This window comes from Neomonachus schauinslandi, chromosome 14 (assembly GCF_002201575.2).
Source record: "Neomonachus schauinslandi chromosome 14, ASM220157v2, whole genome shotgun sequence".
NCBI classification, from domain to species: Eukaryota; Metazoa; Chordata; class Mammalia; order Carnivora; family Phocidae; genus Neomonachus; species Neomonachus schauinslandi.
In genome coordinates, this window is record NC_058416.1 from 85,301,954 (window position 1) to 85,328,139 (window position 26,186).

At 47.5% G+C, this 26,186-nt stretch overlaps 1 protein-coding gene and 1 pseudogene across 1 annotated transcript in view; one reads left to right on the forward strand and one right to left on the reverse strand.

Annotated features, from left to right (window-relative positions):
- Positions 1-11,223: 11,223 nt before the first annotated feature.
- Positions 11,224-11,551, reverse strand: LOC110588270 (annotated as a pseudogene).
- Positions 11,552-17,264: 5,713 nt separating this feature from the next.
- LOC110588239 (MLX interacting protein) overlaps positions 17,265-26,186 on the forward strand; it is a 60,980-nt gene continuing 52,058 nt past the window's right edge. Inside the window, exon 1 of the mRNA XM_021698538.2 lies at positions 17,265-17,763. Within this exon, the coding sequence (XP_021554213.1) occupies positions 17,351-17,763 (413 nt within the window). The 5' untranslated portion in view covers positions 17,265-17,350. The remainder of the gene's footprint in view (positions 17,764-26,186) is intronic.

Genomic DNA, 26,186 nt, shown 5'->3' on the forward strand with positions numbered 1-26,186 from the left:
GATGTGCTTCCTTCCCCGACGCAGTCCGCTCCTCGGAGCCACTGTCCCCCACCCACCCTGTGCCCCTCGCCCCCCTCCCACCACAGAATCTAAGACCTTTCAGCGGCCGAGCCAGGGGCGGGGCGGGGCGGGGGGGGGGGCGCTCGGCAAATGCCTTCCATGGCCACCACATGGCCTAAAGGGCTCCCAGGGCAACCTTGCTCCCCGCCACACGTGAAGGGGGAGCTTCGGCTACACATTCCACAAAGTGCTGGCACTTACACCCGGAACCCGGAAGGCGGTGGACCCGTTTATAGGGTGGTGACCTCCCATTACCAACGATGTCATGGTTTGGAATGTTCATTATCGCCAAGGACCCGGTTAGAGGTATAAAGACCTTTTTTTCACCGTTACCTAATTTTTTTTTTTCCTCTTACGTTTGGGTTTTTGTTTAGTTTTTGTTGTTTTTTTGTTTTTTTTTTGGTGTGTTGTACAGCAGTATAATTTTTCACTTATTTATTCCATCAAGTAGATATGGTTTGTACAATGTACAATGGTTCCATTTCAGAAAATAAAAAAAATTCAAATCATGAACACCATGTGATTTTGTAGCATTATAATAGAGAGTGAATCTGATGGATGGTGAGAAGGTCCTGCGCCGGCGCGTCTGGCCTCTCCTACACGGCTGTGTAGCCCTGACTTTGTGTAGGACACTGAGCTCCTTGCAGGCGGGGACTCCCACAGTCATGTTAGCTGCCGTCATGAGGCACTGGCCAGGTACTGTGGGCAGGTGATGTGGGACCACCCTGTTGAGGTGAGAACACAGCCCTAGAGACATAGCGAGGCAGAGCCCTCTTGGAAAGGCCACGCTTGCACCCTGGTCAAGGGCACCAGCTTGCCATGTCCCTGACTTTGGGAGGCTGTGACTCATGGCCGGGATTCTGAAGGGTCAGCCCAGAGGTAGAGTGTAACTTTGTCTTGTCTTAATTAAGTGACTTGTGGCCAGGCCAGAACCAGAGCCTTCCCAGGGCCCTTTCCCCTCCCAGCAGCTGGGGCGCTTCTCTCCCTCAGCTCAGACTCCCTCTCCAGAGTTGACTAGTTTCTTTTTCTCTGGCCTGTCTCACTGCGTCGTCTTCCACCTGAAACCTGAACTTGGCTGAGCCACCTGCAAGGGGGGGGGGGGGGGGGGGGGGGGTGAGATTATTGTTTTAACCAGGCCTGGCGAGACTCACCATGCTGACCCACCTGGAGGCAAATGTTCTCTCCTTTGTTTTGTCTGCCTCTCCTCCCCACCCCCCTTCCTTTTTAACATGTTCTAGTGTTTTTCCCAGGATTGATTGCTCAGCGAAATAAACTCCTGAACTCCTGATAAAGTTCAACTTGACAAAACAGAAATCACAGGAGCCTTGTTTGCTCAACCAAAAATATGCTTCAGCTCACACCCTTTGGCTCCCTCCTTTGATGTCTTCCCTGTGTGTCTACTTCTCTGTCCTGGATGAAGTTCCTTCCAGACTTGTCTCCCTGGATCCACTGCCTCCAACCCCTCCCCCCCCCAATTATGTTTCTCAGTCATTCTCTCACTCTGAGTCTCTCTTGGCTTCTCTGTTGCTTTCAGTTTCCTGTCCATCTGTGGAGCTGACTTCCACTCATGCCCATTAATGGAGGAGTGGTCATGCCAATAGCTGGAAATGTAGGCTTTGTGGGTATTTCTGTGAGCATCATGGGTGTGCTGGGCCCTGGGCAGCAGTGACTCAAGCTTGAGCCTTTCCCTCTAGGCAAAGAAATGAGCCAGTGTACCAGGATGGCCAACACAGTTAGGAATTAGGGGAGGTGCATTTTGATGAGGCGGCGTCAGGGAGGCTTCTAGGCGGAGGGAGCCCAGGCATGGGGCTAAGAAGCTCGTTTTTCCTTGTTGATGCTAAGGAGAAGGCTGGAGGTTTCTGAGCCAGGACTCTGCTGGACTGGGGATAGTATTTCCGGGGAATGGCATGGGTTGGAAAAAGCCAGACTAGAGATGGGGGCAAAGCAACTAGGGAACCGGGGCAATAGGCCAAGCAGGAGGTCAGGAGTTGGCAAAAGGCCCAGTGCTCCCAGACAATCAGTACCGCAGCCTGGTGGGTGGAGTCAGGTGGGCTGCGAGAGGCAGGTAGAGAAACTCAGGTCCAGGTCTTAGCCCAGACTAAGCCAACAGGGGTCATGGAGGTCCACAGTCAAGACAAGGAGGGATTGCAGACCTTAAAGGCCAAGTCTAATCATCCCCCTTCTCTGGGTGGGGAATGCTTTATTTCCCTCCAGAGGCTCATAATAGACACCTTGCTGTTTGCCGGTTGCATTTCCCTCTCCTGCCAGTAGGGGTCACCCCTGCCCACTCAGTCCCCGGGGCAGCCAGGTGATGCAAGCTGGTACCATCAGCAGGGTCCCTCCCCTGGCCACGGCTGGTTCAGGGATGATCCCATGAGCCAACGTGGCCCAGTGAGAGTCAGCCCTGGGATTTCTGTGGGAACTGCTGGGAAAGAGGCCTACTAAAGTATTCACTAGGGAATTCCCTAGAGGGCCGCCTTTGCAGCAACGTTGGGAGAGTCCTGCTTGAGAATGAAGTGAACACAAGAACGAGTTGAAAGACGGCGAGTTCGAGCTTCCTGAGAGCTGCATTTGAACACTGGGCCCCAGCCGGCCCTGAAGCCAGCCCTCCTCCTGAACTTCTCAATCCTATGAGTCAATAAATGCCCTCGATGATTTAGGTCTGTTTTCCCTGGGTCTTTTCCCACATGAGTGGTCTGTCCCAGGGCTTGGAGTGTCTCCTGGATGAATCCAGAAGGAGGGGTGGTTGCCCATATGGTAGCTCTGACTCCTGACTGGGAGTCATTCTCTTGGAGAGAGTCTCTCTCTCTCCCTTCCCAACTTCCCCTTTTAATGCTCCCATGTGACAAGGACTTAGATGACTCAGAGTTGAGAAAAGGGATATAAACAAGATAACATGGACCCATTTTAGACTTCTGAAACAGCCACTTCTATCATCCTCAGAGCTCCAGCACTTCAGAGCTGTGTCACCTCAGGTAAGAGTCTTAACCTCTCTGGGCCCGTTTCCTCATCTATAACATGGGAAGAATAATAGTGCCTACTTGGGTTGTTGCAAGGATTAAATGAATTAATACACTTGAAGTGCTTGGGACAGGTCCTGGCATGTAGTAAATCTCAATAACTGTTGCCTGCTACTATTATTACTATTATAGTTACTATCTTCAATCACGTCTAGACTCCAGAAGTCCCACTCCTAGAGAATGAGGCACAGGGAAAGGCAAGAATTGTCCACCCCCCCGGCTGCTTTGGGCTTGCCTTCTGAGTTATATTTGCCTCTCTGAAGACCGGCCTCTACCCCAAATGATTGACCCTGGGCTAATCCACCCAGAGTGGTCAATAGCCTAAATGATGCCTTGTGGGATGAGTAGAAGCCTGCCAGGAAACAGGAAGAAGGGAAGACACTCCTGGCTGAGGAGATTTGAGGACACATCCCTGTTGTACTCACTGGTTGTTCAGTAAAGCAGGCCCAAGTGGGGAGCTTTGGGGCCCTGGGTTTCAGAGGAACAGCCCACTGGGGACTCAGTTTTCCAGCCTTCCTTCTTCACCACTGTTCTTCCTCCACAGGCTCTTGAGAGAAAAGCCTCTGGGGTGCAAGGACCAAGATGTGGTGCCAGGCTTGTGGGTCCTGACTCCCTCCAGGATACCCCTGGGACACTGGCGTCCATGTATGCACTGGGTGACTTGGGGCTAATGGCTTTCTCTCTTCAGACCTTGACAGAAATAACAATTTGCTTTGCACCAAAGAATCTCAAGAGACTCCCTTTTTTTTTTTTTTTTTAAGATTTTATGTATTTATTTGACAGAGAGAGAGACAGCTAGAGAGGGAACACAAGCAGGGGGAGTGGGAGAGGGAGAAGCAGGCTTCCCACGGAGCAGGGAGCCCGATGCGGGGCTTGATCCCAGGACCCTGGAATCACGACCTGAGCCGAAGGCAGGCGCTTAACGACTGAGCCACCCAGGCGCCCCGAATCTCAAGAGACTCTTAATTCCTACTCTTTTCTCCCTCACGGCTCCCTCGGTTATGAGCTCATTTGACCTCTGTACCCCCTGGGATGGTAGTTTAGAGCAGAGACCAGCCTCCCCATTATACAGATAGGAAAACCGGGGCCAAGGAAGGGACTGAACAGGGACTCAGTGAAGGAGGCTTTGGGATTCAGCCTTTCACTAGATGAGGGGTCAGCAAATCCAGCCCACTGCCTGTTCTTGTAAACAATGTGTTATTGGAACACAGCCATGCTTGTTCATTCGCATATCATCCCTAGGCGCCTTCACAATACAACGGCAAAGGTGAATCGTTGCTACAGAGGCTGTATGGTTTGCAGAGTCAAAAACATTTCATATCTAGCCCTTTACAGAGAAAGCTTGCCAGCCCCTGCAGTGACCACACTTTCCCATGGAAACACTGTGCAGATGAAAGAACAAGAATAATAATCGCCTACTATGTGCCAGGCACCACGCAAGACTTTTCTGAAGTGTTCATCACCATGTAAAGGTGTAGCTCAATGACCTTGCACACACTGAATATGCCTGCATGGCTCCCCCGTTGTCCCTTCCAGTCGCTACTCCCCAAAGGGCAACCGTTCTCCCTACTTCTCTTTGCACAGGTGTGTTTTGCCTGGTTTTGACCTTTCTGTTCATGGAATCACAGGATGTGCTCTTTTGTATCTGGCTTCTTTCACTCAGTGTGATGTTTGTGAGCTTTATCGATATGGTTGCACATCGTTGGAGTCCATTCTCCTCGCTAAAGAAGATTCTACAGGGCAGAGACACAACAAGGTACTTACCCATTCTCCTGCTGCTGGCCATTCGGTCTGTTTCCAGTTTCCATGGAGTATGATGACTCTGCAAGATATTGGACCCCCTTTATCTCGTCTCAGCCTGGCCTCAACCCTGAGAAGGGGACTCATGTATAGCTCATTTGGAAGATGTGCAGGTTTGGAGACGCGGCAGGTGGGGAAAACCTTTGGTAACTGTGTGCTTGTAGTCCTGGCTCCCTGGCTTCCTTGTTAGATTCTGGCTTGAAATCCCACTGTGACTTCACACTGCATGATTCCATTTACATGAACTTTCTAGAAAAAGCAAAACTCTGGTGACTGAAGGTAAAGCCTGGGTTGTCAGGGACTGGGAGCAGCAAGGATGGACTGCAAAAGGACAGGAGGTGATGGAAATATTCTGACACTGGATTGTGGGCAGGATCACACAACTGTGTGAATTTCTTTAAAGCTCATGGAGTTGTATGCTTCCAAGTGGGTGAAATTTTATGGGATGTAAGTTATACCTCGATAAAGCTGTCCCCCCAAAATCCCAAATTCACACTCATCTATTTCTTTGTGTGTGCGCGTGCGTGCACAAATGCACACACACACACAGCTCCCCCTGCCTCAGTTTCCCCATCTATAAAAGAGAGGTCGCCGCTCCGTAGGTGCATGAGGCCGATTGTGCAAACAGTTGAGGGCCGTTTAGCCTGGACCTCTTCTGGCTTCCCCCACGATTAGACACTCCCCACCAGCGTGGCCTCTCTCTGCAAAGGCCTGGAGGTGGGGGTGGTCTCCCTGGCCAGAGCTGACATCTGAAACGATCAGGATCCTGTTTGGCTTTGCTGCATCCGACCTGCCGCCGGCGGGGGCAGGAGAGCCACGCGCAGCGGATGCACTGGCCCCAAACTGTTTCTCCAAGTAGTCCCCAGAGATGGCCATTGGCTTTCAGTTTCTGCACTTGTTTATTTTCAAAGGGACGTTGCCAGACCGCTTAGCCACCCCTGCCCTTTCATGGTTTGTTTTATGCAAGAGATTTCAGGAAGAGAGAGAGGAGGTAAAGTACCCCGAAACCAATTCCTCTGCCAGCAAAGAACTGCAACAGGGCCCCCGGCTGTTAGATTTGAGGGGCACGTGGGGCCAGGATGCCCTCTTGCTGACTGCCAGCCCCCCCGAGCGCTGGGGATCCTGATAGTGTTGATACTCACTGCAAATATGTAACAGTTGATGCTGGGACAATTGGACATCCACCTGCAAAAGGAATGAACCTCAATCCATCCCTGTGCCTTTTAGCCAAATTCACTCAAAATGGCTCATAGACCCAAATGTAACTCTAAAAATTCTAGAAGAAAACAGGAGAAACTCTTTGTGACTGGGGTTAGGCAGAGCTTTTTTAAACATGACATCAAAGCGCTAACTATGAACGAAAAAGTTAATAAAATTGGACTTCATCAAAATTCAACACTTCTGCTCTCCTAAAGACACTGTTAGGAGATAAAAAGACAAACCACAGACTGGCAGACAATCTTGGCCAAACACATATCTGATGAAAGACTTGTATCTAGAATATATAAAGAACTCTCAAGAGTGAATAACAAGAGGGCGCCTGGGTGGCTCAGTTGGTTAAGCGACTGCCTTCGGCTCAGGTCATGATCCTGGAGTCCTGGGATCGAGTCCCGCATCGGGCTTCCTGCTCGGCAGGGAGTCTGCTTCTCCCTCTGACCCTCTTCCCTCTCGTGCTCTCTGTCTCTCATTCTCTCTCAAATAAATAAATAAAAATCTTAAAAAAAAAAAGAGTGAATAACAAGAAAGCAAACACCCCTGCCAAAAAAAAAAAAAGAAAACCTAGCAAAATATTGGCATAGATATTTCATCAAAGAAAATATATGGCAAGCAAATGAGCACATGAAAGATGCTGAACATCATTAGTAATTAGGGAAATGCAAGTTCAAAGCACAGTGAGACGCCAGGACACTCCCACTGGAATAGTTGAGAAGATAGACCACGCCAAGCGCCAGGGATGATACAGCGCAATCAGACCCCTCCCACCCCTCCAACACTCATCTGCTGCTGGGGAGCTAAATGGTACAGCCATTTGGAAAACAGTTTGGCAGATTCTTACAAAGTTAAACATCAATGTACCAAACAACCCAGAAATCCCACTCCTACATGTATTTATCTAAGAGAAATTAAAATGTCCAAAAGCCTGTGCATAAATGTTTATAGTGGCCTTATCTATATAATCACCCCAAGCTGGAAACAACTAAAATGACCTTCAATTGCCGAGTGACTGGACAAACTGTGGTACATCATACAACGAAATCCTACTCAGAAATAAACAGGAAAAGGGGCGCCTGAGTGGCTCAGTCGGTTAAGCGGCTGACTTGATTTTGGCTTGGGTCATGATCTCAGGGCCCTGGGATTGAGCCCCGTGTTGGGCTCTGCACTCAGTGGGGAGTCTGCTTGAGGGTTCTCTCTCTCTCTCCCTCCCCCTCTGCCCCTCCCTGTGATCGAGCTCTCTCTGTCTCTAAAATAAGTAAATAAATCTTTTAAAAATTTTTTAGTTTATTTGAGAGAGAGAGTGAGAGAGAGAGAGAGAGCACATGTGAAGGGCCAGAGGGAGAGGGAGAAGCAGACTCCCCACCTAGCAGGGAGCCCAAGGCACAGCTCGATCCCAGGACCCTGGGATCGTGCCATGACCCCAGCTGAAGGCAGACACTTAACCTACTGAGCCACCAGGTACCCCTAAATAAATCTTTTTTTTTTTTAAACAGGGGCGCCTGGGTGGTTCAGTTGGTTAAGCCTTTGCCTTTGGCTGGGGTCCTGATCCCAGAGTCCCAGGATCGAGCCCCGCATCTGACTCCCCACTCAGCGGGGATTCTGCTTCTCCCTCTGACCCTCCCCCCCACCTTGTGCTCTCTCTCTCTCTCACTTTCTCTCTCTCTCTCAAATAGATATATAAAATCTTTTTTTAAAAAAAGAAAAGAATAAACAGGCATGAACTACAGAGACACTGAAGAATAGGGAAGAATCTCAGATACATTATGCTGAATGAAAGAAGCCAGACTCAAGGCTACATACTGAAAGATTCCATTTGTATGGAATTCTGGAAAGAGCAAAACAGTAGGGACAAGAAGCGTATCTGTGGTTGCCAGGGGCTGGGGTGGAAGGAAGGGGTATGAGGGAAGCTTCTGTGTGTGTGTGGAGTGGGTACCGGAAATATTCCACATCTTGATTGTGGTTGTGATTACATAACTATATGTTTGTCAAAACCCATGGAACCATACACTAAAGACAGAGCTTTCCTGTATGTAAATTATACCCAACCATACAAAACAAATAATAATAAACCAACATGGCACCACATACTAGGTGCCAGGCACCATTTGAAGTACTTCCCACATATTGACTCTCTCAATCCTCACGACAGCCCCAGGAAGTGGGCACTAATTATCCTAAATTGTGAAAGTTTTGTCCCCAGAGCTCTCTCACCTTCTTCAGTTTCCTCCCCACTTTGGTCTGACCCCTAGCATGCTCTTCCTTCTGCAGGCCTCACCTCTCCCGTGGCTGTCTTCTTCTTCCCACAGCCATAGTAGGAAGAGTTCCCACTAACTTGTTCCCCTGAGAGGCATTGGCAGGGAATGCAAACTCAAATGCCTACAGGAGCCAGGCAGGTAATGTAAAGAAGCAAAAGCGCACTGGTACAATTGGGAGTGGTGGGGACTGCGGAAATGGGAACATCCATGCTGTGTTTAAAGGGGACAGTTGCTCCCGAGCTCCAGCTGCTACCAGGGGGGACATGATAAAGGCCCAGTGTTGTCAGACCTTCTGATAGTTCAAGAAAATTCTAACATTCTCTTGTTTATATGAGATGTCATGATTTTTTAAACATCAGCAAATCAGCCAAATTAAGGGAAAAAACTGTTTAGATATGTTTTTATTATTGTATAATAATCGCATGTTCACCCCTTTCTTTTCCACCAAAATCACCCCCCAAAGTACAAGAAAACAAGAAGCAGAAGTGGAAAATCCATATTTAGTGAAATAAGGTAACATCTGTGGCCCCAAACTGTAATATACAAAGTGGAAAGGAGGATGAAGAATGCAAATGAGCCCTGCAAGGTGGAGAAAGATCAGACCCAAGTGCTGGAAAAGGAGAATCTAGTGAGAGGCAAGCCAGTCCTCTCCCGCAATCCCGGAAAATCTCAGGAATTGGATGCCTCAGCTACTGCAGAAAGCAGGAGACTGAAACGGGGCTTGGTTGAAAGTCTGTATATGAAACAGACCTCTAGGTTGCCACCCTCATCCTGCTCAGTCTCAGCTAACTGCCTTCTCTCCCTTCCTCTGGGGACAGGAGGTGGAGCATCTGGAGAAATTACATCAGAGAGGCTCCAGACTCATGGACGGTAGCATGGAGGAGTGCAGGGAATGAGCTGCCCCTTAGCTGCAGGCAGAGAGTTTCGTAGCAGTGGACAGATGAACAGCAAGACCGCTGCCCCCTTCCCTGGCCTTGCCGCAAAGAGTCTGTAGCCAGGCTTATCCTTTCCCAGAAGGCAACTGGAGCTCATTTGCGCAATCTGAACCACTCAGAGAAAAGACCTCCAGATTCTGACATATAGGAGTCTCTAACCTAAAAGCTCCCTGGCAACCCACTGACTCACCACTTGATGAGCCAAGTTCCTGCCATGCGTGCTGATCCTAACGGTCATTCTAATGGACATCCAGACTTTTGAGGAAAGCTTCCCACATGACGAGAGAGTTCAAAACAAACTAATGGAAAAAAAGAAAAACATAAACAATTCAGGGAGCAAAAGATAATTTCAAATAAACTCAAAGTAGTATTCTTGGAGAGATAAAATGAGATTGCATCTATGAAACAGGAACTGGATGCTCTCTCTATAAAGAAATAACACTCCAAAAATAAGAAAGACCTCTAAAAAAAAGTTTTAATGTGGCATAAGTTAAAATTTTGGTAAAATTCCCCTAAAAGTAGGTCAGGGAGACAAAAATAAAAAAATATAATAAAATTAGAGAATTGATCCAACGGGTCCAATATCTAATAGAAGTTCCAGGAAGAGAGAACAGGAAAAATGAAAGGAGAAAATAATCAATTACATAATATAACAAAATATCCCTCACACGAGGACATGAACCTTCAGGTTAAAAGTGCCCACAGAGGGGCACCTGGGGGACTCAATCAGTTGAGCATCCAACTCTCAGTTTCAGCTCAGGTCATGATCTCATAGGTGTGGGATCAAACCCTGAGTCAGGCTTCACACCCAGCACAGAATCTACGTCAGATGCTTTCTTTCCCTCTCCCTCTGCTCCTTCCCTGCTCGCATGCTCTCTCTCTCTCTCAAATGAATAAATAAAATCTTAAAAAAATAAAAGAGCCCACAGAGTGCCCAACCTCATTAATTTTAAGGAGACCCACACTAAGACACATGATCATAAAATTCAGAACACTAATGACAGAAGATTCTAAGGCTCCCAGAGAGAAAAACACATCACAGGAAAACAAACAAACAAACAAACAAACAAAAAACCAAACCAGTATAGGATTGGCATTGGAGGGGTGCCTGTGGCTCAGTCAGTTAAGTGTCTGACTCTTGATTTCAGCTCAGGTCAGGATCTCAGGGTTGTGAGATCTAGTCCTGTGTTGGGCTCCGTGCTCAGTGGGGAATCTGCTTGAGATTTTCTCTCTCCTTCTCCCTCTGCCCCTTCGCCACTCACTCTCTCTTTCTCTCTCTCTCAAATAAATAAATAAATCTTAAACAAACAAACAAAAAAGAATGACATTGGATGTCTCAAAAGCAATATCAGAAGCTACAAGATAGTGGAACAATATCTCTCAAATTCAGAGGGCAAATGATTTTCAGCCTACATTTTTCTACCCAGCCAAACTATCAAACAAACATGCAGGTAAAATAAAATCACTTTTAGATGTGCAAAGCCCCCAAAATTCTGCTTCCCATGACCTTTCTGCAGAGCCTACTGGAAGATGTACTCCTATGAAACAAGAAAGTACACCAGGAAAGACAAAGACAAGGGGTGTGTGTTTCTTTTTTTAAAAGGTAGAATTAATATTTTATTGTCACTTATAATCAGAGGGTAGTTGGGAATATAGTCTTCATGCTTGATCTTTCCTCTTCATAAATAAAACAATTATAAAAATTTTTTTAAAGATTTTATTTATTTATTTGAGGGAGAGAGAGAGCCAGAGAGAGAGCATGAGTGGAGGGGAGAGGCAGAGGGAGAAGCAGACACTGCACTGAGCAGGGAGCTCAATATGGGGCTTGATCCCAGGACCCTGGGATCACAACCCAAGCTGAAGGCCGACACTTAACTGACTGAGCCACCCAGGCTTCCCCTGCCCCAAAATTATAAGTTTTAAACAGGCAATGGCTGGTTATGCTTCAGCAAATATGATTAGATTAATTCATTCTTCAAGATTTTCTTTGTTAACTCCAGAAAATCCACCCACCTTTTGTCCTTTTTAAAAAAAATTAGAAGGTTGGCATGCATTTGACTTCACACTCTAAAGCAACATCCTGACGTCATTCACATCTGCTTCAAGGAACATCATGTTGGAACACTTTTCAGAGAAGGAATGAAGAAAGGCTTGATCATTTTGCAAGGCCCACAGCATGTGAATGAAAGTCAACTGCTAAAAGTTTATCTCCTGCACTGTTTAAGTCTTCCTGAAAAGCACACTTGCTCTCGATCTGCTTCACCATTTTGGTAGCTGGGGTCTGACAAGCAATTTTAAAAACCAATGAAAGGGGATCCAAAGCACCATACAGAGCTTAGGAAATAGTATATTTGACACAAGATCAATGAAGTAAATTTCCAGGATGATAAAAGGAGGTCCCAGGACAATAGCTATGCAGTAAGCCTAGACAACAATCAATCCCTATTGTTAGGACAAAGGACTTCAGTGGGAAAAATTGAGGCTGATAAGATCTGATAGGGTTGACTCTGTCAAAGTTGTATTGAGATATATTTAACAAAACTATTGGATGGTATGGGAAGACTTACATGGGTTCAAAGAAAGCTAAACAAATGGGGAAAAATGTGAGGCAATTGTTAACTCCAGGAAAAACAAAAATTTGAATAATTTTTTGTTCAAAGAAACAAGGAAAAGAAATTATAGTGCACAATAATTTTGTGGCTGGGGCGCCTGGGTGGCTCAGTTGGTTAAGCATCCAACTCTTGATTTTGACCCAGATCATGATCCCAGGGCCATGAGATCAAGCCCCAAGTAGGGCTCTGCCCTGGGTGTGGAACCTGCTTAAGATTCTCTCTCTCCCTCTCCCTCTGCCCCTCTCCCCCTACTTGTGTGCACATGTGCACATTCTTCTTCTCTCTCCCTCTAAAAAAATAAAATAAAACAAAATAAAATAAAATAATTTTGTAGCCAAAATAATAAAAACATTGAATATGAATTAAACACAATATAATTTAACTATATTAGTAAAAAAGGGGAGGAAAGAGGTGTATAACAAAATAAAGTAAAACCATTCTTTTTTTAATATTTTAATTTTTTAGTTAATTATTTATTTGAGACAGAGAGAGAGAGCATGTGCACACAAGCACGAGTGAGAGGGAGGGGCAGAGGCAGAGGGAGAAACAGACTCCTCACTGAGCGGGCAGCCCAACTCGGGGCTTGATCCTAGGACCCTGGGATCATAACCTGAGCTGAAGGCAAATGCTTAACTGACTGAGCCACCCAGGCGCCCCAAGTAAAATCGTTTTAACATAATAAGTCAATAGATGATGTCTGAAGTTGATGATTTTAGAATATATATATATATAGCAAGAGAGGCTTTTTTTTTTTTTAATTTGGAGATATATACTAGAAGTAATAACTAAAAATTTCAAAAGGGATTACCTCTGGGAGGAGGTGGGTGGTGCTATCAGTTACTAAGGGGCACGGCATGGGTGTGGGGGGGGGCCAGATAGGGGACTGCTATTTTAAATTACAAGCCTTCTAACATGATTTATTCTTAAAAACTCTATTTTTTATTTCATTTTTATAAAAATCTTATAAAATAATAATTTTTAAAATTCAAGTTTAAGTTTTATTTGTTTTGCTCTATGCTGTTTCTTGTGTACTCTATTTACTTGAATTTAATTTTTGTTTTGCTAAAGAACAACCTCCAGTAATTCTTTCAAATATCCTATGGGTGGAAAAAGCCATTTATTTAACCTTTTATTCTCCAAGATTTACTGAGGTAGAATTACATACAGTAAAATTCACTCTTTTCAGGCATACATTTCTATGACTTTTGAGAAACTTACACAGTCATACAAACACCACCATAATCAAGAGAGAGTATTTGCATTACCACAAATAGTTCTCTTGTTCCTTTTTGCAGTTAGTTTCCTCCCCACAAGCTCCTGGCAACCACTGATCTGGTTTTTCAATCCCTATCATTTTGCCTTTTACAGATGTCATATAAATAAATGGAATCAAACAATATATGGCCTTTTAAGTCTGAATTCTTTTACCCAGCATAATGCTTTTGAGATTCATCCATGGTATCAAATTAATGGAAACCAAAGGTATAATTGATCATTACTCATCAGTGCTATTCACTAAATAGTTCCAGTCATATGCTTGGATTATACTTCCTGGCTCCTTCGTGTTTGGGTGAGGCCATGTGATTAGTTCTAGGCAATGAGTGGTAAGTACATATCACTTCTGGGCTGGACCATTGAACTGTTAATGTGAGACCCATTGAGCTTTCTCTTCCTTTCTGCCACAGTGATGGGCAACATTCCAGATGGTGGTTGCTCTGCCAGCCTGAGTCTTAGAGTGACTACAACCAGCAGAGCCCACTGCTGACCTGTGATGGACACGTAGCCAATAGATAGTTAGCAAGAGGCAGAAAACACACCTTTGTGGTTTTAAGCCATTGAGATTTGGGTGTGGTTTGTAATCACAGCACGATCAACCTATATTGATCCATAGAGAAGGCTTGCGTATTTAAGCACTGGAACTTTTTCCTTTATTGCTGCTTTAATTATTACCTCTCTCTATTTTTCCCTCTCTCTTTCACTTTCTTCTTTCTCTCTGGAACTATTAGGCAGGTGCTGGAACTTTTGAATGTATCTTCCATGTCATTTACCTTCTCTTTGTCCTTTTAGAATTTCTAGAAGAAATTCTGTTTTAATCTTTTAGCTTACTACTGTGTTGTCCAGCCATATTCATTTTGCTGTCAACTCAGCTTTTCAAAATCATATATTTATATTTATTTTCCAAGACCTCTATTTGCTTCTTTTAACAAAGAAGCTAAAATAAGTTTTTGCTTGATGGGCACAGAAGCTTCCACATTTTTTCTAGAGCTATTAATTATTTTTATTTATTTTTTATTTTTAAAGCCTTCTGTTTGTTCTAACTTCCCCCTTACTTGTTAGTTCTCAGGTAGCTTTCTTCCAGAGTGATAGCTTTCCTTAAATGCTTGCTGACTGACTTTTGCTGGTCTGTAATACTCTGCATTTGGGAATTCCTATTTGCCTAATTGTTGATTTAATTATAATGGAGTGCTTCTGATTTTTTGAGAAGAGATGGCTGTCCTTATGAGGTTCTGTGTTCTTGTGGTTTGCTGGGTGTAGGAGCTCTCTGTCCTTCGTGGGAGTTGTTAGCTCCCCTGGAGCACTGCCCTGCATGTCCCTCTGTGCACGTGACTGTTATACTGCTCCTTACTCTGCAGGAAGGAAGGTGGGGCCCCTCATGCTAGATTCTCTGCAATCATTTCCACATATCCTGGTAAACTGCCCCCAAGACCTTCTCCCTCTAGCCATTGATTGCTTTTTGCACCCTCCAGATCTCACTCTTGGTAATTCTCTGCTTCCCGCCTTTTAAACTGGGGTTTCCTCCAGTCTCGTTTTTTTTTTTTTTTCTCTAATATAATCTTTAAGAATCCGTGGTGTGGATTAAACAAAGCATGTCTGTGCCCTGCATATGGCCCATGGGTTGCCAGTTTGCAACATCAGCCTTTAGAGAGGTTCTGTCCTCCTAGGGAATTGATGTTTGCTTTTTTAAATAAAAAAAAAATAAAGTATACATCCTCCCACAAGGATGTCTTTTGTGCTAAGAGACCAAGGAGAAATAAAGAGTACACTAAAAAAAAAAAATGTATACAAGTAAGAATTGTTTCTTTTGGAAATTAGAAAATACAGATAAACATAAAGAAGAAAATAAGAATCGCTCCACCCGGAGATAACCGGTGTGAACATTATGGTGCATTTTCTGACATACACACACATAAATATATGACTTTGTTAGTATTTGTTTGAAATTGATATCAAACTACTGATAACTTTTTTAAAAGTTGGTTTTCCACCTAACATTGTATCATGGGCATTTTTCCACACCAGTAATATTTGCTTCATTTAACATGTCATGTTTCAGGAGTTCCTGGGTGGCTCAGTCCGTTGAGTGACCCACTCTTGATTTCAGCTCATGTCATGTTCTCAGGGTTGTGAGACTGAGCCCTCTGTCGGGGCTCTGCACTCAGTGGGGAGTCTGCTTGAGATTCTCTCTCTCTCTCCCTCTCTCTCTGCCCCACCCCCCTCTCTAAAAAAATGTAGTGTTTCATTCCATTTGGGGCCATAATATATTCAATGAATTCCCTCTTGTCAGACATTACATTGTTTCTAATGTTCACTCTTTTTTTTTTTTTAAGATTTATTTATTCATTTGAGAGAGCGAGAATGAGAGAGAGTACATGAGAGGGGGGAGGGTCAGAGGGAGAAGCAGGCTCCTCGCCGAGCAGGGAGCCCGATGCGGGACTCGATCCCGGGACTCCAGGATCATGACCTGAGCCGAAGGCAGTTGCTTAACCAACTGAGCCACCCAGGCGCCCATCTAATGTTCACTCTTGATAAGTGATGCTACAGTCTTAGGATCAAATTCTAAAGTGGAATTGCTGCATCAAATGCAGCTGGGCATTTAAGAGTTTCCCAAGGAGAGAGGTCTTCAGATGAAGGAAGGCAAGGCAAAGGGTGGCCTTTTAGACATCTGCAACCAGCGTTGGGAGCGCTGCTTTGGGCAAGGGGGTAGACCTCAAACTCACACTTGAAGCTGCCAGTCCCTTTAGCTTATCCCTCCTTGGAGACATCTGGGGAAGGAGGATGCATGCCCATTTTGTAAGAGCCCTTTTTCATTTTCTCTCTGAGCACTGTCCTTCCGGAGGCTCTTGTGAGGAGGAGGGTGGGGCAGGGTACTCAGTGTCCACCCAAATCTGGAAGTGAAACTGTTTTCAAAGCAGAGCACAGAAGCTGTGGAGGACTCTCAAGGGACTAGAGTGGGTGCTCTTGGCCAAGTGTCTCTTTCCCCCTCTTGATGCCCTGTCATCCCCCATCTTCCCAACATGGCCCCCACCCCAGGCTGACTTTGAGTCCCTGAAACCTTGACAGCTTTCTAGAAGTTTTGACTATTAGGTTGAACCATATGAAATTGCTGTTTCTGTAGGTCCAAAGTGGTTGAGTACTGGCAATTTCTAGGTAACTCTGGTCTGGTTGGTTCCATTATTTCGGTCTGTAGAACATTTCTTTAGCGCTCATTCCGAGCTAGGCACTGTGCTAAGCAATTTATCATCATTTTTAACCGTCACAACTTTCTGAGACAGAATTGCTCCCTATTTGAAAGAGAAGAAAACTATGGCTCAGAATTTCCCCTTTCAGAATTGCTTGGGGGCTGGCTCACCCTCCAAATTTAAGATCTTAACAAAAACGACAGTATTTGGGGTTGTAGTTAAAGGAGCTGGTGGCTCTGGCACGTACTAATTGTGATGCCCCTTGGAGAGTGCCTTAACTTGGCAGAGCCAGTTTCCACCTCTGTGCATGTGAAGTCTCAGTGAGAAGTGTTCTTGATCTTGTTTCCGCGTTAGAAAAATCCCTTTGGTATTCAGAGACTCAGTCTTTTCATCAATAAGATGGAGATCATAACCACTGTGCTCAGCTACACGAGGGACCAGCTGTTAGGACACAGTTCCAGGCCCAGCCAGAGAAAGCGGAGCCTGGGAGGGGGAAGGAGCCCCATCTCCACCCACCACGTGGAGCGCCCGCCCCGCCCGCAGCGCGACTCCCGGGAGTGCGGGGCGGGGTCGGCACGGCACTGCTCGGCCAACGCCTCTCCAAGGCCGCGACACTGGCGAGTGGCACCACCTGGCCACCGCGGCCCGCAGCATCCCCGGCAGCCGGGAGCGGAGGGGGGCAGCGAGGGGCGGGGCCTCAAGGCGGGGCCTCCCGCGACCTTCCTCCCTCCGCTTTTTTTGTCCGCCTAGATACGGAAAGGCTCCCCTGCGCCTTTAAGAGGCCGACGCGGGCAGCCGATTGGCCGATACGCGCCGGTGACGTCACACCGGGGCCGGCGCCGAGGCGGCCCTCTCGGCCCGCGCCCTACCCCTCCCGCCCCGCGGCGCGCTCGCGGACAGTCCGCGCGCGGGCCGGGCCGGGCCGGCGCCGCGTTAGCCTCGCTCGCCAGCGTCGCCCGGAGCCCCGGGGGATGCTCCCGGTCGGCACCCCCTATGGCCGCCGACGTCTTCATGTGCTCCCCGCGCCGGCCCCGCAGTCGGGGCCGCCCGGTGCTGCTCAAGCCTCAGGTGCCTGAGGACGACGACGACTCGGACACCGATGAACCGTCCCCGCCGCCCGCCTGCGCTTCGGCCACCCCGGCCCGGGCCCACGCGAGCGCCGCGCCGCCGCCGCCCAGGGCCGGGCCGGGCCGCGAGGAGCCTCCGCGCCGCCAGCAGATCATCCACAGCGGCCACTTCATGGTGTCGTCGCCACACCGCGAGCACCCGCCCAAGAAGGGCTACGATTTCGACACGGTCAACAAGCAGACGTGCCAGACCTACAGCTTCGGCAAGACCAGCTCCTGCCACCTGTCCATCGACGCCTCGCTCACCAAACTCTTCGAGTGCATGACCCTGGCCTACAGGTAGGGACCCGGCGGCCCCGGGCCGGCCCCACCTCTCCGGAGGAGCTTCCTACTTTGCCAAAACCGGCGCGGAGGGCTCGACCGCCCGAGGACCCCTGGGCTGCACGCATTCCCTTTGGCTCTTGCCCCTTTGGGAGGGTTTATGGGTCTGGGATCCTCAGTGGAAGCCAGAGGGGTCGGTGTCCTGGCCTCTTCCCCTGCTGGCAGTGCTTGGTTCTTCCGGCTTCACGTCCTCCATCCAGGCCCTCCCCTCCAGTGTCCCGAGGCCACCGACTTTGGACGCGAAAGAGGTGTAAATACAGGCTGCTCCTTGTGTTACTCGACTCTCCACCCCTGCCCCCAAACGCTTTGTGTGTTTCCAGCAATATCGAGTAATGGGTAAGAGCACCTGTCCAGGGGTGGCTTCAGTGCTGGTTCCAGTATTTAATGGTTGTGTCAAATCTCGGAGCCTGCTTCCTCTTTTATGAAGTGGGGGTGACAGTAGTAAGCCTCCATTGGCTGTTTTGGGGATGGAACGACACATAGTTAGATGCTCTATAAATGTTAGCTACTTTTCTTATTGCCCCAGCAGAGAGAGCCTGGGTGTCCGCACATCTACTTTATTGGGAGACCATCCTCCCACCTTAGTGGCCACCCTGGGTGCCTCCTAGGTAGACTTCCAGAGCCACAGCTGTTGGAGGTGCAGTCTGCCCCCCTGACAAGCTGTAAGGTTCTCTGGTCAGCCCTGAAACATTATATGGAGATGGTCTTGTTGAGGGCAGGCATCCCAGACACCATTCTGACACGTGGATGCAGCTCTGGGCCGAAATCCCTTTTTTTTCTAAGTCACAGATCTGCCTGGCCCTCACGAGTTAAAGTGTCTTTCCACCCTCTCCTCCTTCCGAGTGCATGTTAGGTGTTTGTGCCAGGTGACTTCTGCCTCAGCAACAGAACTTCTTTGGGCCAGCTGCAGTGCAGAGCAGTCCAGTCCTGCAGGAAGCTCAGGATAGGATCTCGGCTGAGTGGGGGTTATTGCATTTGCAACTGCACTGGCCCAGGCTCTCTTAGGTCTGCTGTGCAGGCAGCACAGGGAAAGTTTCCTGGGAGACTCCAGAAACAGAGTAAAGAAAGTAGGTACGTTACCCCCCACCACCCCTTTTTTTTGGAGAGCCTTTAAACCCAGATAGATCCAAGTTAAAACATTACACATTTACCTGAAGTTAAAACATGGCTCAGGGTGGCATTTTCCCTCTCTGGAATAAATGATTAGTCAACTTGTTCCTTTGTTTTGTTTCTGAAACAAGCCTTCCCACCCCCACCCCATTTCCTCTCTTGAAGGTTTCCCTGGTGGTTTGTTTGCCACATGGCTGCAGTGCATTACCCAGAGCTCTCTTCCCATCCCCCTTGCGTGGCACACTGGTTAAGCTCTGCTCTGATTCTCTGGTCTTGCCAGTTTGAGCTGGCACTGAGCCTATGAAGATGTTCTCTCTCTTTTTTTAATGGTATTGAGATTGCAGTCTTTTGCGCTCTTTTAGCCCTGCTTACTCAGTCTTGAATTTTGAGCACTTCCTTGGAATCAAACCCACCTAGATTATAGCACATGCCACAAAGCCTTTTCCAACAAAACTATAGGTGAAAGACAGGAATGTGCTTTAGTAAGAGGATTTAATCCTTTTCTTTCTTTTAATATAAACTTCTTCTTGTGCTGGGAGAGAAGGGATGATTAAGTAGCAGGAGGCATGAGTAGAAAGCTCTTACCTAAGCTCTGCTAAAGGAAAAATAAACCCGTCTTCCCTTTGCCCTTTTAGGTGTGGATAACCTAAAGGCTTGTTATTAAAGAACACCAAGGAATTTTAGTCATGGCATTTTCCCCCCACTTCTTTCAAAAATATCTTGGCAACTGGCCATTGCTCAATTAAGTTTCTGGATTGCAACATGCACCCTTACCTTGTTCTTCAAGGCCTCCAGCTCCACTGGCTCTTTTCGCTTTGCTGGAGGTCCCTGTGCACAAGTCCTGTCGCTCTGCAGGTCCCCAGTGGGTATCTGCCTAGTAATTTCTCATGAAGACACTCTTTGTCTCCCCGTGTGAGGCTGATTTGACTGTCCCCGAATTTAGCTGGCAGTGTGGAACTGTGGCACAGACTGACAGAGGAATGACTCAAAACCAGTTGTCTGGGCTGTCGCCTCTGGCACGGAAAGCAGCAGAACAGAAGTGAGTTTCTGACCTCAGCTGTCCTATCATGACCACTAGCTGGCTGTCCGAGAAGGAGGGCTGAGATGGGGGCAGGGAGGGAAGTGGACTTGATCTCAGTGGTGGTCTGACTTCCCTTTCCATGGGATTCGAGCCTTCACACCACTGTTTTCCAGGTTTTCTCCTTCTCCTTGGGCCTAGAGGAAGGCCAATGGGGCCTTCTCTTCTGCCTGACTGTTTCTGGCCTCGGCTCTTGCTAACCTCAGCTTCCTGTCTGTCCCCTGGTCTCTTGGTTCTAGCTGCCTAACTCTCCCTGGTACACTCTGTGCCTTTTTTTGTTTGTTTGGTTTCCTGTTAAACTGCTGTCTCCCAGCTGTTTCCAGATGAGGTTCAACAGCTCTTTGGGGGAGGAACTAAATGCAAGGGAAGTTGTGGTTCTTTTTTCTCCAGTCCCGTGAAGTGGTCCAGGGATTCTGAATATGATCTTCCTGAACATGCAAAGTCTTAAACTCCTAAAGGGTTTTTGGCAGGACTGACTTTGGGTGGGGGAATAGGGTGTTTGAGAAATGGGGACTGCGTGTGAGTGCGCCCAGTGGCCCGCCTGGGTAAGTAACAGTGCCAAGGAGATTCCAGCTCCATATCTGGCCTTAGAATCCGTGTCCTTCCCGCTCTGTGATGCTAAGTAGCCCCATAGCAAAACATCTTGATTTGGTTCTACAACGTGTGCTCAATTACTGGGATGTTCTGGAGGGGAAGAAGTTGCCTTTCTCCAGGGCAAAGTTTAGGTGGTAGATGGTGGGGAAAAAGCCCATGGTTTACCTTTTCAAAGCCTTCCTGTCTGCCACTGTAAAATGGGGAGGATAAAACTGCCCCTCAGGGTGGATGTGAGGATTAACTGATATAATGTCTGTAAATGTGTCTTGTACCTGGCAGGCAAGAGGGGGGCTTCACAGGCTGAATCCAATTCTCTGTCTTCACCCAGCTGACATTTAGGAGGACCAAGATTCCTCATCTGTAAGCTGAAGGAAGTAACGTGTCTGACTGGGGTCTTCTAGTGTGGCTTTCAAATGCCTGCTTGACAAGTACTAAATAGATTCATTCTTGCTTTGTCCATGCTTTCCAAGCTCCACAATGGAGCTATGTACTCTAGAACATAGTTCATGGTTCTTGCCCTCTTAACATTTTAAGGAATGTCACACATGTAACTCACCCACACAGATTCTGATTACGTCTAGTAGATAGTTTTTTTGTGGTTGGTTTTGGTTTCACTTCTCTACCTTTTTATGCAACTCTTTATTAGGAAGCCTAGGTGTGAATGTTTCCGGAGGGCAAGAGATGGTCTTTTTATGTATTTAGGGATAAGCAGTAGCTTTCTGGACAATGGGTTTCTGCTTAAGTGGTATCTTTTAACTTGGACCTGTAAGATAGCTTTGGGATACAAATTTCCAAAATCTACGCCTGTATACTTATGCTCTGTATGGTAACCCTGTGCTCCTGACCCAAGGTGAGAATCTCTGCCAGACTTAAGGAATTGACAGGATTAAAGGTTTGGAGCACAATATCCTCCCAAATTTTAGGTTATCAGTAGAGGTACTTTCTAATGCTAGGCATGGTAACTAGTTGTAAATGGGAACCGTGCACACAAATGACGAAATTTACTCTTCTGCAACCATGCCAAAGATAAGCAAGTTTTCTTTTGCACTTTTTTCAGTATTTGATCATTATATAGTATGCACTGAGGGGCGGGAATGAGGTGGGAATGAGGGCTACAGAGATGAGAAAGACAGTCTCTGTCCTTGAGGAGCTCACAAACCAGGGGGTGGGGGACAGATAGACAGTGGTAGAATAATTAGCAAGGGCTGTGATAAAAAATGTGAGCCAGCTCTGCCAGCAGTACTGAGATTGAGAGTGTGTGTGTGTGTGTGTGTTTACATAATTGCTATCAGTGTGGATGGTTTCCCCTGACATCAGGGTTTAATACTTACCTCCCCTTCCCCATGTTAACTGTCCACAATTATGGACCATATTCCCCAGCAGGAAGCCCCAGTGTTCCTTTTCTCGATCTTCTTCCCTTTAGTAGAGTGGGAGCAGATTTCCTTTTCACGTAGAGTCTGATTGGCTAATGGCCATCCTGATGAAAGGGCGAAGAAAAGCGATAATATTGGGAAGAGCCTGGGAAAAGAGGTTAGAGGAGAAGGTGGAGAGAGTTTATTTGCAAGAGTGGAAGAAGGGATGAGGATTCATACTAACTGAGCACTCCTGTGTCCTGGATTCTCTTTACATGATTTTTTTTTTTAAGATTTTATTTATTTATTTGAGAGAGAGAGAGTGAGCACAAGAGGTGGGGAGGGGCAGAGGGAGAAGTGGACTCCCCTCTGAGCAGTGAGCCTGAGGACAACGACATGGGACTGTATCCCAGGGTCCTGGGATCATGACCTGAGCCGAAGGCAGACACTTAATTGACTGAGCCACCCAGGCGCCCCTCTCTTTACGTGATCTTAAGCAACTCTCACAATAGCCTTCTCAGGTGGATGGTGGTGGAGTTGTCATTTTTCATATTAAAAAAACACCCCCTCTCCCCAAGTTTAGAAGTTAATTTGCCCTGTTGCTGAGGTGAGGCAGCTTGTCCAAGGCAGCGTCTCTGGAGCTGAAAAGTTGCCTCTCTCATCTGCTCCACAAAGCCTGCGGTCCTGTTAGGAGGTGAGAGTGCCAGTCCCTCTAAAGCAAGGCACGGGGAAACCAAGATGGGGGAAAGGAATGCCTTTGGGCTGCTCTGTGCCCTTCCATGTGCTGTGCTGCCCTTCCCCACTGATGAAATCCTCCCCGTCCTTCAAGACTCAGCTCAAGCACTGTTGTCCTAGTAAGGCTTTGCAAAGGGCGTGTATACCAAATTGCTCTCTAGATTCATGATCCTTGTTGATTCTGCCTCGTAATCTTACGGAGACCTGACCTGGCACCATTCACGCTGTCTTCACCTTTGACTTTCCCATAGAGCCTAACAGTGTCTGGCACATACTAGGTGATTAAGAAGTACTTGTGAGATTGAAAACGGAAGCTCAGGGACCTGGAAACATCATAACATCATAAACTTGCCCTTGGCGAGCCTTGTTTATCTTCACCTGTGCAAAGACAACACAAACTCTGTGGAGCAGTGCTTTAGAGGATGTTGGCGTGGGGTGGGACAACAGGCTGAGTGCTTTCGTTGGCTGGTGTTTGTATTGTGGCCCATGTGGACTGTTGCAGCACATTAATGACACCTCCCCCCCCCCCGATATCCATGTTGTAATCCTCAGAACTTGTGAATATGTTAGGTTACATAGAATCAAGGTTGCTAATCAGCTCTCTTTAGGATAATGGAGAGATTCGGAACGCCTGGGTGGCTCGGTCGGTTAAGTGTCCGCCTTTGACTCAGGTCATGATCCCGGGGTCCTGGGATCGAACCCCGCATGGGGCTCCTTGCTCAGTGGGAGTGCTTCTCCCTCTGCCTGCCGCTCCCCCGGCTTGTGTGCTCTCTCTTTCTGACAAATAAATAAATAAATAAAATCTTTAAAAAAAATTAAAAAATGGAGAGATTATTTTGGATTATCCGGGTGGGCCCGTTGTAATCACAAAGTCCTTAAAAACAGGAGAGGAAATCAGAGAGAAGCAGAGAGAGCCGCAGAAGGCCTGGCCTGATGTTGCTGGCCCTGAAGACAGAGGTGGGGCTGTGTGCTAAGGAATGTGGGTGCCTCCAAATGCTGTAAAAGGCAGGAAAACATATTCTCCCCTAGAGCTTTAGAGGGAACCCAGCCCTGCTGACATCTTGATTTTTAGCCCAGTGAGACCCACGTCAGACTTCTGACTCCCAGAACTATAAGATAATAAATAGGTGGTGTTCTAAGCCACTCATTTTGTGGTCATTTATTATAGCAGTCATAGGAAACTAATACAGCCTAGTTTGAAATGTTCCTCGAGGTCATGTTTTTAAGCATGTAACCCAGCTTATATAAAGCATTTTCAGCTCTTCTTCAGCCGCAGGAGAGCATAGCAACCTGCCGTGGAGTTCTGTCAAGTTACAGGGTGTGGTAGGCACCAGTTCAGGGGATCTAGTGAGAGGAGGGCCCAGTTATATAAGGACAAGCCTGTAAAATGGGTCTTACCCTTAGTTCCCAGTACAATCCCTAGAATAGGGTATTGTAGAAAGTTAACTTTACTTATTTTTAAAGATTCGTACAATGGTGAAAAATTCAGTGTGAGCTCCCATTCTCTTGGGTATAATATATCCAGTTCAGACAGCAAATATCTTAGGTGATATTTTCCATCTCTTGTTGAGATTCTGTCTGTAGCTAGAAATCCAGGTCACAGGAGTTGTATTTTATTTAGACAGAGCTCTTGGGATCAGGATCAAGGATCAGAGACCCTCCTGTGCTCGCCTGTGTAATGGGGGTTTATTGCAAGGGTCAGGAAAGGTGCTGGTAATCTCAAGATGATTCCAAGGATTCCTAGGACTGCCTGACTTCAGTGCAGACTGGAGCCAGGTTCCAGGCGGCTCTGGGTCTCTGGCACGGAGAGTTTGTCCTTTCCTGCTTCACCCCGTGAAGTGACTCGGCTCTTCTCAGGCTCTGCTTTTCTTCGCAGTCTTGCTTATCGCAGTGCCAGCTGGCTCGCTCACCTGCGGCCCTGTCTCTTCTCGGCGTCAGAGCCTCTGCTTAGCGGGGCTTTCGCATCTGCCTGACTAGAGCTTGCCCGTGGCCTGTGTTTCAGATCCAGCCCTTGCTTAGAGCTTCCTATTACCGCCAGTGCCCTTTGCCAAATGCCTAGCTAAGCCCCGTAGCCTCTAGTTAAACTGTTTGAGGGGGAGACTAGCTGTCCCCCTCCCTCTCTGAGCAGCACCTCACAAGCCCCACAGCATGAGTCTGGCTGTGGTCTTTGGACTGGCTGCTCTTTCCTTCTAGAAGTTTTTTTTTTTTTTTTTTAAGATTTTATTTATTTATTTGACAGAGAGAGACATAGCGAGAGCAGGAACACAAGCAGGGGGAGTGGGAGAGGGAGAAGCAGGCTTCCCACGGAGCAGGGAGCCCGATGCGGGGCTCGATCCTAGGACCCTGGGATCATGACCTGAGCCGAAGGCAGACGCTTAACGCTTGAGCCACCCAGGCGCCCCCATTCTAGAAGTTATTAATCATGCCTCTGTTGGGTGCTAGGCACAGCTCTAGCCTTGGTGATACAGTAGTAAATGAGGAAAATTAGTCATTTCCTGTCATGGAGTTTATATTCTAGTAAGGGGAATCGGTAAGCAAATCAGATGTATGTTGTTAGTGCAGTGAAGAACATAAAACAAAATGAAAGAAGGAAAGTGATAGGGGGCAGGGGGAGGGTGAGCAGATACTTCATCTCACTGGTCAGAGAAGTCTTATGAGGATGGGGCGCCTGAGTGGCTCAGTCGGTTAAGTATCTGCCTTCAGCTCAGGTCATGATCCCGGGGTCCTGGGATCGAGTCCCGCATCGGGCTCCTTGCTCCGCGGGAAGCCTGCTTCTCCCTCTCCCACTGCCCCTGCTTGTGTTCCCTCTCTGACTGTGTCTCTTTCTGTCAAAAAAATAAATAAAATCTTAAAAAAAAAAAAAAGAAGTCTTATGAGGAGGTGACATTTCAGGTTGAACCGAAACCTGAATGGTGAGTAGGAGCCAGGCATGGATAGGCATCCCAGGCTGTAGAAGAGCCCGAGGCGAAGGCCCAAGGTGGAATGAACTTGGCACATTGTGGGGTTAAAAAGAAGGCCAACATGGCTAGAATGTTGAGGACAGGGTGAGTGGTAGGAGATAAGACTCAAGAGGCAAGGGGCCTTGTTGCATGGTGAGAAGTTAGGATCTTGAGCTCACTGCACTGGGGCATACGGCTTGTTGAGGCTGCCCTGTGGAGACTAGTCGATAGGAGGCAAGAGTAGAAGCAGGGGTACCACTTGGGAGGCTGTGGAGCCTTTCTCAGACTAGGATGGCAGCCGTGGAGGTGAGGAGAACTGGATGGATTCAAGGTGGGTTTTGGATTTGCCAAGGGATTGGACACAGAGGATTAAAGAAAGACCAGCATCTACAATGACTGGGAGGTTTTGGCGTGAGCCGTGGGGACTCTTACTGGAATGAGGAAGCTGAGGAAGGCCCAGTCAGCTACGGTGGCAGGACATGCTGTGCTGTGCCCTGAACTTGTCTGATGTGGGTGCCCTGCGACTGGAGCTGTGGGAGGGGCAGCTTCCCCAAGAGGCAGCTGACAGGGGGC